The 12832-nt window shown below is 35.0% G+C and overlaps 1 protein-coding gene across 3 annotated transcripts in view; it reads left to right on the top strand.

Annotated features, from left to right (window-relative positions):
- Nucleotides 1-172: 172 nt before the first annotated feature.
- Nucleotides 173-12832, top strand: part of Hmmr (hyaluronan mediated motility receptor) — a 29282-nt gene continuing 16622 nt past the window's right edge. For 2 of the 3 annotated variants that reach the window (XM_071612004.1, XM_027938676.2), the window contains exons 1-7: nucleotides 173-283; nucleotides 2716-2814; nucleotides 3249-3328; nucleotides 4822-4869; nucleotides 6442-6630; nucleotides 7655-7741; nucleotides 7906-8006. In XM_071612004.1, the coding sequence (XP_071468105.1) occupies nucleotides 238-283; nucleotides 2716-2814; nucleotides 3249-3328; nucleotides 4822-4869; nucleotides 6442-6630; nucleotides 7655-7741; nucleotides 7906-8006 (650 nt within the window). In that variant the 5' untranslated portion in view covers nucleotides 173-237. The remainder of the gene's footprint in view (nucleotides 284-2715; nucleotides 2815-3248; nucleotides 3329-4821; nucleotides 4870-6441; nucleotides 6631-7654; nucleotides 7742-7905; nucleotides 8007-12832) is intronic. The other variant, XM_071612005.1, reaches the window with a different exon arrangement.

Below are 12832 nucleotides of genomic sequence, written 5' to 3'. Positions count from 1 at the left end.
ACCTCCCATTGGCTGGCAGTCTCAATGTACAGGTTTTCTAATTGGATGCGGCAAGGAGCTAGTGCGCATGTTCCTTTGGTGTTTCCTTGCTTGATTGGTCTGCCCCGGGGTTTTGGTTTTCTCCAATTGGCTAATATGTTGGTGGGCGGGGATTCTGCGGGGATATTTGAATTCAAACGAGTAGCTGTCGGCAATCGCTCAGGAGATTTAGCTTCGTTTGGGAAGCCGGCTGTCAGCATGTCTTTTCCTAAGGCGCCGCTGAAGCGATTCAATGATCCTTCAGGTGTGTACGTAGGGAGGTGCGGGCTGGCAGCGGAGGGACGGGAGATGCCCTTACGCTTCTCGCCCTTTTTGGTCCCCTTCACCCGGGAGAGCCTGAGGCGACTTTAGGAAGGGCCGGGGCTCCCTGTTTTTTATTTTCCCATAAACGTGACACACGCCAAGCATGTTAAGGATGCGAATGACACAGTGGTCAGTGAAGCAGTGTCCCTGCCCCGAGGACCTTTCCTTCTGACGGGGAGGAATATTCCTAAGCAGCGCAACGAAGAATGCCTGGGGCGAAGGGAACAGGGTGGGAGGCGTTCGTCTCCCCTGGTCCTGAGGTAGTGTCAAACACTCCTGCCATGTCCTCAGCTTCCCTGTCTGGGAAGTCAGGCGCTGGGTAAAAGCCTTCCTGCCTCCATCGTCGCCTCATGGGCCCGGACCCAGAAATCTCTTAGAATTAATAAATCAATTCAGCAAAGTAGCTGGATATAAAATCAACACCCATAAATCAAAGGCATTTCTCTACATAAGTGACAAATCCTCAGAGAAACTAGGAAAACCACCCCATTGACAATATATTTTATATTTCTACACACAGAATTAAAACAAATTCTAGAAAAAAAAATGCCTAACTTTATTGTTTATGAGCTACTCTGATATTTTCTATTATGTTTTACTTTTTTTCAGTGCTAGTTGAATCTACTAATGAGTGCTTATCTACTATTTGAAAAATATTTTAGGGACAGTAGTAGTTGCTTGGAATGGTCAATGTTCTTTGATATTCCCTTTTTTATTTACATGAGAATCTAAACAAGTAAATAGCTTTTTAGAGAATAGATCTAACCTGTTGATTTCAAATCAGCTAAAGCTTTATGCTAATATTTAAATCCTGAGAGTCCCATCTCAACTCTGCTACCTGTAAGCACCCTGAAATTCCTTAAAATTTGGGACTCCAGTTAAATGAGGTTACACAGTATGAACTTTTTGAAAGTAAAACTATAGTATAGTTCATACTTCATATAATATGACTATAGATTTCTAGAGCCTCAATTTCCTTATCTATAAATTAACATGTAAAGTTTTTGTAAGGATTGAATAAAATAATATCTCTAACCTGTTTAGCACAATGGCGGCATTTAGTAAATACTAAAAATTTCTACTTGTTATTAGTGCAATTGCTTTCTGTCTCTGCATTCCAATTGTAGTTGATATCATCTATACATGTTGATATTAGCCAGAGATATATTATTACTCTAAATTTTTATTACAGACTTTTTTTTTAAATTTTTTAAATTTGTTTTAATTAGTTATACATGACAGTAGAATGCATTTATGCACTTTTGATATACATAGATGGGATATAATTTCTCATTTTTCTGAGTGTATATGTTGTAGAATCATATTGGTCATGTAGTCACACATATACACACACACACACACACTAATGTCTGTTTCATTCTACTATCTTTCCTATTCCCAAATCCCCTCCCCTCCCCTCCTAACACTTCCGTCTACCTAATCTAAGGAAATGCTGTTCTTCTCTAGTGCCCCCCTGCCTTTTTGTGAATTAGCATTCGCATATTAGAGAACACATTTGGCTTTTGGTTTTGTGGGATTGGCTTATTTCGCTTAGCATAATATTCTCCAGCTCCAACTATTTACTGGCAAATGCCATAATTTTACTCTTCTTTTACTATTTTTCTTCTTTAAAGCTGAGTAGTATTCCATTAAGTATATATACTAAGGCTAGATCATTTTAGTTATGATTCCTAGAATCCCATGGTATTTATCTTAGTGACTCTATTTGAAGACAGTTGTACCAAATATTTTATTTTGTATATTTAGTTCTTAACAACAAAACTATGGGCTGGATTCAGGGGCACATGCCTGTTGTAATCCCAGTTGCTTATAAGGTTGAGGTAACAGCATCATTAATATACAGTATATATTAATGTATAAGTTGTCAGCCTGGGCAACTTAGTGAGACTGTCTTTAAAAAAAAAAAGTCAGGGGGGACTGTCTTTTTGTTGTTGTTGTTGTTGTTGATGGACACAATACCTTTATTTTATTTTATGTGGTGCAGAGGATGGAACCCAGGGCCTCGCACGCACTAGGCGAGCACTCTACCACTGAGCCACAATCCCAGCCCCAGGGGAGGCTTTCTTTAAAAGTGTGTGGGGGGTGGGTGCTGAGGATGTAGCTCAGTGGTACTGCAAAAAATAAGAACAACAAAATCATATGATTTTTCTTCCTTTGACCCAGTCTATAGAAAAGGCAAGATTAGGATATTGTTCTTCATCATTTCAAATAGGTGCTATTGTTACACTTACAGAAACAAAGAATCCAATTATAAATGGCATTTTTACACTTATATTCACATTATCATGACATGGTTTTAACTTCACATCATAAATAATATTATATAATACATTGATACTTTGTGTTTTCTAGGCTGTGCACCCTCTCCAGGTGCTTATGATGTTAACACTTCAGAAATATCTAAAGGACCGGTATCCTTTCAGAAATCACAGAGATTTAAAAAACAAAAAGGTAATGGGCCCCAAAATAAAACAATGGTTATATTATTTTATAAGTTTTAAATGACAATATTTAAATTTAAAGTTGCTGTTGCATCTCAAAAGATATAAAACTAGAATTATATTTACACTTTCTTGGTGGATTTATGAAAGAATCAGATACAAAATAATGCTTTCATCATCATACTGTATATTAAGCAATATACTCATAGATATGTAATTTTCTCTTTGGTTATTTCCTTAACCTTTCTCTTGAAGAATATTAGGAAAATGAGAAAGGTTTTTAGATGTATAGATATTGTACAATTAATTATTTAGAAATATATTATCAAGAAAAGAATAACTTTATATTGCTGTGTTTTTAGTTGCAGTAATATAGAAATTGTGTTTTGTGTGGTAGAAACATGTAAATACTAACTATGATTGGTACAATTCATTTTTCTGCAGAATCTCAACAAAATCTTAGTGTTGACAAAGATAGTACCGTGCCTTCTTCAGCTAAAAAAGCTAAGACTTTGAGATTAAAGGTGAGGAGCTTTTACTACCATCTGGCTTATCAATTATCATTGAAAACATATCCAAAGAGTATTATATGTAATTAGAATGAGTTATAAGTATAAATCAAAATTATAATTAAATCTGTAAATAGATGGAATAAGTTATCATTAGGACTCTTTCAAGTTTTATATTCTGCCTTGGACTTTACTAAATCTATATTTAAATGTGCCCTTAGTTCACAATTACAAAATGATTACTATTTTTCTGTCATTTCTATATCTAGATAAATTTTTCTTATAAATCTATACAAACTATATGATACTTTCATTAATTACTGCCACTTGAATTGTATAGGGTTTTTTTTTTTTTTGTAGTATTTTGAGAAAACTGTAGTTCTAACTACACAAGTATGTGTAGAACTCCCAAATAATAGACTTTCTAATACAAAATAATATCAGTTTAAAAATTAATAAAACATGAGATTGGTGTGCCTTCCCCTCAATGTAGAAACAAATAAACAGATTTTATTTAAGATGTTTTCTTCCATTTTTAGATGGCAAAAATCAATACTGTTTCTAGCTACTACATCAGAAAAGCTGTTGTATATAAAAAGATGTAGTGTGAAATTGTGTGTCTTAGGATAAAGGTAATGAGAAAATCAGATTTTTTTTTTTTTTTTTTTTTTGTACAGGGGATTGAACTCAGGGGCTTAAGGACTAAGTCACATCCCCATCCTTTTTCTGTATTTTATTTAGAGACAGGGTCTCACTGAGTTGCTTAGCACCTCACTGTTGCTGAGGCTGGCTTTGAACTCATGATCCTCCTGCTTCAGCCTCCCAAGCCACTGGGATTACAATTGTGCGTCACCACGCCTGATCTTAGAATCAGATTTTACTGTTTACATTTTTCTGTTATTTCTCTGGAATTGCATATTTGAAGTTTAAGTTGATTTTAAAAGATTTTTTTCTGTATGAGATTGGATAATCAAAATGTGTTGTTGCTATTTAACATTAGAAGATAGGTAGTCAGTAGTTTATCCATAAACTTCCATTTATCCTGCCCCCCACCACCCTCAACGGGGCTTCATAGAAACAGCTATTGGCTGTATTTTGAGATATTTGGGGAGTGGGGGTACCAGGGAATGAAGTCAGGGGCACTTGACCACTAAGCCACATCTCCAGTCCTGTTTTGTATTTTATTTAGAGACAGGGTCTGAGTTGCTTAGTGTCTTGCTTTTGCTGAGTTTGGCTTTGAACTCCTGATCCTCCTGCCTCAGCTTCCTGAGCCACTGGGATTACAGGTGTGCCCCACCATTCATGGCTTATTTTGAGATTTTAAGAACCTTTCCTTCACTTAACCAAATAAGTGATCTACAAAATATTTCGCAGACTCAGTGAACTCTTTAAAATAGAAATTAACTATTTGGAAAACCCTTAATTTTTTCAGATAGCTAAAAATCAAATTTTACGTGATATTTCTTGTGCTTAAGTTTGATTATAATTATTCTTTGGCTTTTAAACAGAAAGAATCTCAAAAGAATGATAAAGATTTGAAGAGACTAGAAAAAGAGGTGAGCAATACTGTTATTGAAAAGTAAATATGCTGTATTACGGAAAAAGTATCACATACAACTGAGAAACTAAGATTCTGTTGTAGTTTGGGCAATCTGTGTCCATTTATTAAAATTACAATATATGGACAGATGAGTGGGTCAAATATTTATAGTGTATACTCTTCCTGTATGACATTCTTTGTTAAGACAACATAGCTAGAGAATTAACATGTGGAGCATACAATTCTAGCAGGTTAGATGGACTGTGATGAAGTTATGCTAACTGTACTGTCCAATATTGTAGATGCTCACTACATCTAGCTATTTTTGGCTTTTTTTTTTTTTTTTTTTTGGAAGGGGTAGGTGTATACTGGGGATGTAACCCAGGGACATTTTGCCACTGAGCTAAATCCCCAGCCCCAGGGTCTCATTAAGTTTCTGAGGCTGTCCTCAAACTTGCAATCCTCCTATCTCTGTCTCTCAAGTTGCTAGGATTATACACGTGCACCCCTGTGCCCAGCACATGTGGTTGTTTTTAAATTAATCCTGAACAGAACTTAGTTCCTCAGTTGCATTAATCACATTTTAACTGCTCAGTTGCCTCTACTGGGCAGTGCATTTATAACATGGCAGACATTTGTATGTGCAGTGTTGACCTAAAGAACCCACTTATCTTTCACAATACTAAATTGCTCACTGTACTCTTTGCTTCTCTGCCAGTCTTTTCCGTACTTCCATGACTAACAAGAATGTGGTGGACATGTTCTTTTGCTATATTAAGACTTTCCATTTAATCACAGTCAAATGATATCTTAGAACCAAGAATATACCAAAATAATTGTGAATCTTTTCTCTGGTTGCTTTGATCCCTTTGTATTTAATAATACTCATTGTCATTTTATTGAGGATACATGTCAATGAGGATACATGCAATTGATACTTAACATCTAAAAACTGAGTCACAGTGAACTAATTGGTGAGTGAGTGGTAGTGTCAGGATCAGAACTGATAGCTTGCATAAATTATTTCATTTGGTATAGAATTTTAGGTGCAAAGATTTTCCCCGATCATTTTAAAGTTGTAGGATTTCCTTGTCTCTGGCTTCTACATTTCTGTTGACAAATATTAGGGCTTTTGGGGTCTTTTCTTATTTTGTTTTGTTTAATCTACTAGTTAGTAACGGCAAGAGTTATGGCTGATGCCTACTACATTGTACTTGACAGCCTAGTTCTGCCTTCTCAAAATAAGAAAGAGTCCCCATCTCAAACTATAATTAATATTTGTGTAATTAGAACTAGAAAAGAAGAGCTGTAATAGGTAGAAATACTTTTTTAAAGTGAATAGACAGCTTAATTGAATTTGGAAATTTATGACAAAGTTCTTCAGTTCTTAAGATGCATGCAGATTTTTAAGATTTACAATAAGGTAAATATTATTATTCAAATAACTGATAAAATAAGAATATCTATGAGAGCATGGTGTCAAAACTCATGGTTTTTCTAGAAGCTTTAATGCTTTTGTTACCAGTAGCATTTATTTACATTGGTATTTTATTGGCGAATTATTCATTTATGATCTTGTTTTCTCCAGATTCGTGTCCTCGTCCAGGAGCGTGGTGTTCAAGACAAGAGGATCCAGGATATGGAAAATGAGTTGGAGAAGATGGAAGCAAAGTTAAATGTTGTAGTCAGGGAAAAAACATCTCTCTCTGCAAACAATGCTTCACTGGAAAAACAGCTTATTGACTTAACTAGAACTAATGAACTACTAAAATCTAAGGTATTTGAACCTCATGATAACACTTAAAATCAAATAAATAATAAGCATGTTGAGAAAACTCATTTCTCTTGTTTGGGAATTGAAGGCTCTGTTTGAGCCCTTTTCTTTCTCTGAATGTACCTTAAATATTAATACTTCAAGTAACTAGTGTTTCTCTTTTTTATTAGGTTGTCTGGCACATGAGTGGTTATAAACAAACAAGTTACTTTTTGTTTTAATGTCTTCACATTTTCTCACCTCTCATAATCAGCCCCAATTAACATCAATAAAAATCACAGACTTTACATTTTGACCTCATTTTAAAGATCTTTCTCTGAAATACATAATAGCATAGCAGCATGCTTCTATCTTTAGTCCTTATGGGAATAAAGTGGGAAATGAATTAATAGAATAAGTAATGTTCAATAAATAATCTGCATTTATCAATATTAATGTACTCATGATCTTAAAGAGCTGAACATGGTCCTCATATGCTTGTTATAGAAGTTGAGGGAGGATGTAAATCTGTGTTCAGTTTAATAAGAGTCACTAATTAAGAGCCTGTAATGTTCAGGGCTCTTTTCACTTAGAGAGTCAAAGTGCGTTAGACTCAAGCATGGGGAAGGGAGCAGTAACCTGGGCTATTCCCGGGAGCCTTCTGATTTAGTACGCTGGGGACGGAACCGGTATTCTGCATATTTCAGATTTACCAGGTGATTAGTTTTAGTAAGCCAACACATATCAGTAAATTCTCTTGAAGAGGCAATTTTAGAGGTTTGCTGTGGATTTTACAGCATATAAATGTAAGTAACCACCCAGAGGGTTTCAGAAATAAAACAGAAAGTCACATTAAGGAAAGAAAAGGACAAAAACAATATTAGTATGGAATCAGTAATTATGTTGATAAAAAGCTATTTTCTCTACCAAAGTATAGTATAGGCAAATAATAGTTACAATGATAGGTAGAATAATCAGTATTTAAATGATTTTATATTTGGCATAGCAGAAAATATTTCTGAATTTTTTGCATGTTTATTGTGCTTAGTTTTCGGAAGATGGTAACCAGAAAAATATAAGAATGCTAAGCCTGGAGCTGATGAAACTTAGAAACAAAAGAGAAACAAAAATGAGGGTGAGTAGTACCTTTGGTAAATTACTGTGTCTAGATCTAAATATTTCAAATTTCTTTCTTTTTTTTAGTGATTTTTTAAAAAAATAAATGACAGTGGAATGCATTACAATTCTTATTACACATATAAGCACTCAAATTTCTTAAAACAAATTTCTCTGGTGTAGAGTATGATGGCTAAACAAGAAGGCATGGAAATGAAGCTGCTGGTTACTCAGAAGAATCTGGAAGAGTCTCAGGGGAAAATAGCACAACTTGAGGGGAAACTGTAAGTGAATAAAAGAAATTATTAAGTGTAACCAGTTATTTTGTTTTATTTATCTGATAAGTAAAAACATAAAATGGCACACATTCATTGACTGCCTCGTGGTGTTCATATATGTGTATATAGATATATATATATATATATATATATATATGTATGTATATATGTTTGTGTATATGTATACACACACATTGTGTAATGTTTAAATCAGGTTAAACATATCTATCTTCTCAGTTATTGCAAAAACATACAGAATTTCCCCCCACACCCCACACTGAGAATAGAAACCCAGGGCACTTTGTCCTGAGCTACAATCTCAGTGCTTTTTTTTTTATGTTCATTTTTTAGTTTTTGATGGACAGAATATCTTTATTTTTATGTGGTGCTGAGGATCGAGCCCAGTGCTTTATGCATGCTAGGCAAGTAGTCTACTAATGAGCTACAACCCCAGCCCCAGCCCTTTTTGTTTTTTGTTTTCTGATGGTGTCTTATTAAGTTGTTCAGGGCCTGACTAAATTGCTAAGATTAGCTTAGGACTTGTGAACCTCCTGTTTCAATCTCCTGATTTTCTGGGATTACAGGTATGCACCACCATGCCTGGCTCTTTCTTCTATTTGAGGTTTACCATATATAATTGTTATCTGTAGTCACCTTGCTGTAAAATAACACATCAGAACTCCTAATTCCTACCTAATGGTAACTTGCTGCCCGTTGACTAATCTTTCCCCTCTCTGCCTACCCTTAATATTCCTTGCTCTGATAACCATTCTGTTTTCAACTTTATAAGATAACCTTTTTTCGATTCTACATATGAATGATATTGTGGTATTTTCTTTCTGTGCCAGGCTTGCTTTACTTAACATAATGATATCTAGTTCCATCTATGTTGTCATAATGACAGGATGTCATTCTTCATTATGATTAAACAGTATTCCATGATTTATATGGACCATTTTCTTTATCCATTATTAGTAAATATACAGTTAGGTGTTTTCATTTTCATTCCATTTCTTGGCTATGGTGCATAGTGCTGCAGTAAACATGGTGTATTTGTCTGTATGTTTGTTTGTTTGTTTAAGGAGAAACCTACAGTTTTCCATAATGGCTGTACTAATTTATATTCTCACCACCAGTATGCAATGGTTCACTTTTCTGTACATCACCATAAGCACTTGTTTAATTTTTAATTTTTTTGATGATGGCATTCTTACATGACTAAGTTTTCATTTACTTGACTAGTGATATTGAGCACCTTTTCATATATCTGGTAACCATTCTTATATCTTCTTTTGAGAAATGTCCATTTGGATCTATTGCCCATTTTTACATCAGATTATTTGGGTTTTTGCTATTGAGATTTTGAAGTTCCTTATATATTCTTGATATCAGAATCTTGTTTGAAGGGCTGGAAATGTAGCACAGTAGTAAGGTACTTGCCTAGCATGCCCAAGGCCAGGAGTTAAATCCCCAGCACCACCAAAAAACAAAACAAACCTTGTTAAATGTATAGTTTGCAAACATTTTCTCTCATTCTGTAGGTTGTCTCTGCATTCTGTTGAGTGTTTCTTTTGCTGTGCAGAAGATTTTTAATTTGATGCAAGCCCATTTGTCTTGTTTACTTTTTCTTCTTATGCTTTTGGGGTCTGGTTCAAAAAAATCTTCTGATTCCAATGTCTTAAAACATTTTGTCTGCTTTCTTCTACTAGTTCATTGTTTGAGTCATAAGTTTAATCTTCAATCCATTTTGAGTTGATTTTTATAGCTGGTGAGAGATAAGGTCTAGTTTCACTTTTCTGAAGGTAGATACCCATTTTTCCCCATACCATTTATAGAAAAGAGAGTCCTTTCTGCAGTGCTTATTCTTAGCACATTTGTTGACAACCAGTTTGCAGTGGATGTATGGGTTTATTTATGTCTCTTCTAATCCATTGTTCTGTGTGTAATTTTATTTCAATACCTTGCTGTTTTGATTACTGTAACTTTGTAGTATATTTTAAAGTCAGGTAGTGTAATGCCTTTTTGTGTTCTGCTCTTTTTGTGCAAGATTGCTTTGACAATTTGGGGGGGGTGTGGTTTCTTGGAATTTTTAGGATAATTTTTTGTAGTTTAGTAAAGAATGCTATGGTATTTTGACAGGGATGATATTAAATCTGTAGATCACTTTGGGTACTATGGACATTTTAACAATATTAAGTCTGCCAATCCTAGAGCATGAGATGTCTTTCCAATTTTTTGTATCTTCTTCAATTTCTTTCATCAGTGCCTTATAATTTTCACTGTAGAAATATTTTATATCTTAGATTAAATTTATTCCTTAAATTTTTTTGTAGCTATCATAAATGAAATTGCTTTCATGATTTCTCTCTTTCATGTAGTAAACGATTAGGGAGTAATATTGATACCTATTTTTGGATGTTGAGTTTGTATCATGCAACTTCTCTAATTTAAATTTTTGGTGGAGCCTTTGTAGTTTTCTATATGTGAGATCATGTCATCTACAGACAATGAAAGTTTGACTTTATGTTATCCAGTCTGGATGTGTTTTATTTCTTTTTCCTGCTCTAGTTAGTACTTCTAGTACTACTTTGATTGAAAGTGGGCATCCCTATCTTTTTCTGGATCTTAGAAAGCTTTCAACTTTTCCCAATATGCTCACTGTTGGCTTATTATAAATGGACTTTATTATATTGAGGTACATGTTTTATACCTCATTTGTTCAGCATTTTTTAATCATGAAATGTTGAAGGTTTTTTTGGTTTTTAAATTTTTTTGGTTGATGATAGGGATCAAGCCCACGTGCATGCTAGGTTGGCATTCTTCCACTGACTACATCCTACATCCCAAGTTGTTTTTTGTTTGATTGACTGATTGTTTTTCGTGGTACTGAGGATTGAACCAAGGGCCTCACAGGTGCAAGGCAAGCACTGCACTGCTGAGACATAACCCCAATCCCAGCTCCTCTTTATTTTGAGACAGGATCTCACTAAGTTGTGAAGGCTGGCCTCACACTTGGGATTCTTTCATCTCAGCTTCCCAAATAGCTGAGATTAAAGTTATAATGTCACCATGCCTAATGGCTTGAATTTTATTAGATAACTTTTCTCTTTCTCTTGAAATGATGATGTGGTTTTTATCCTATGTTTTCTTGATATGGTTTGTCATAGTTATTGATTTGCTTCTGCTACACCATCCTTGTATACCTAGGAAGAATCCTACTTTATCATGGTGAATAATCTGAATAATCTTTCTAACATGCTACGGATTTTGTTGACAGTTTTGTATGTGTGTAGTGTATGTACCAGGGATGGAACCCACGGGCACTTTACCACTGAGCTACATCTCAACCTTTCTTATTTTTTGATTTTGAGACAAGACTGCTGAGGATCTGGCTAAGTTGCTGAGCCTAGCCTCAAACTTGGAATCAGCTTGCCTCAGCTTCCCAAGTTGCTAGAATTACAGCATGCACCATCAGGCTCAGCTGTGCTATAAATTCTGTTTGCTAATATTTTGCTGAAGATTTTTATGTCTATGTTCATGAGGATTTGGGCTTGTAGGGTTTTTGTTGTTGTTGTTATTGTTGTTGCGGGGGTAGGGATACCAGGGATTAAACTGTGGGGCTTTCAACCACTGAGCCACATCCCCAGCCCTGTTTTGTATTTTATTTAGAGACGGTTTCACTGAGTTGCTTAGCACCTCACTTTGGCTGAGGCTGGCTTTGAACTCGCAATCCTCCTTCCCCAGCCTCCTGAGCCACTGAGATTACAGGCATGTGCCACTGTACCTGGCTACAGTTTTTTTTTATTGTTATGTTCTTGTCTGGTTTGCATATCAGGGTAATCCTGTCTCCATTTAATATGTTTGAAAGAATATCTTCCTCTTCAGTGTGTGAGAATAATTTAAGAAGAACTGATACCAGTTCTTCCTTAAATGTTTGGTCGAACACAGCATTGAATTGTATGATTGGGGCTTTTCTTGGATGGGACACTTTTCTTTATTGTTTCAGTCTTGTTATTGATCTGTTCAGGTTTTCTATTTCTTCATTATTCAATCTTGTTAAGCTGAATGTGTCCAAGAAGTCATCCATTTCTTCCAGATTGTCAAATTTGGCTTATAGTTGTTCGTAATAATCTCCATTGAGTTTTTTGTGTATCTACAGTGTCAATTGTAGCATACCCCTTTCATTTTATTTATGAAATAAATGTATTTGATTTTATTTGAGTCTTCTGGTTTCTTTTTTTTTAATATTTATTCTTAAATTTTAGGTGGACACAATATCTTTATTTTACATTTATTTGATACTGAGGATCGAACCCAGTGCCTCGTGCATGCTAGGCGAGCACTCTACCACTGAGCCACAACCCCAGCCCCTGGTTTCTTTTTTTAAACTAGGCTGAGAGTTTGTCAATTTTTAAAATCTTTTCAAAGAACCAACATTCCTTTTGTTTATCTTCTGTATTTTATTTAGTTTCTGTTTCATTGATTTTCACTCTGATCTTTATTATTTCTTTCCTTCTACTAATTTTGTGTTCATTCTAGTTTTTTTGCTTTGGGGAGATGCAGCCATAGGTTGTTAGCAGTTCTTCGCTGGCTTTTCTAAGCAAATTATTCCTTAGTCAGATTTTAATCTTTCCTCAATACTTATCACTTCCTTAATTTTCCTGTTTCTCTCTCTCTTTTTTTTTTTCCAATCCTCCATGGTTTACATAGGAAGCCCACACTGGGGTCCAGGAGTATGCTTTTATTTATTTATTTTTGTGGTGCTGGGAATTAAACCCAGGGCCTTGTGTATGCTAGGTAAGCACTCTATCACTGAGCTACACTCCAGTCCT

This window comes from Marmota flaviventris, chromosome 5 (assembly GCF_047511675.1).
Source record: "Marmota flaviventris isolate mMarFla1 chromosome 5, mMarFla1.hap1, whole genome shotgun sequence".
Lineage (NCBI taxonomy): Eukaryota > Metazoa > Chordata > Mammalia > Rodentia > Sciuridae > Marmota > Marmota flaviventris.
Note: the sequence above shows the minus strand (reverse complement) of the source record. Positions and strands in the feature narration are given on the sequence as shown.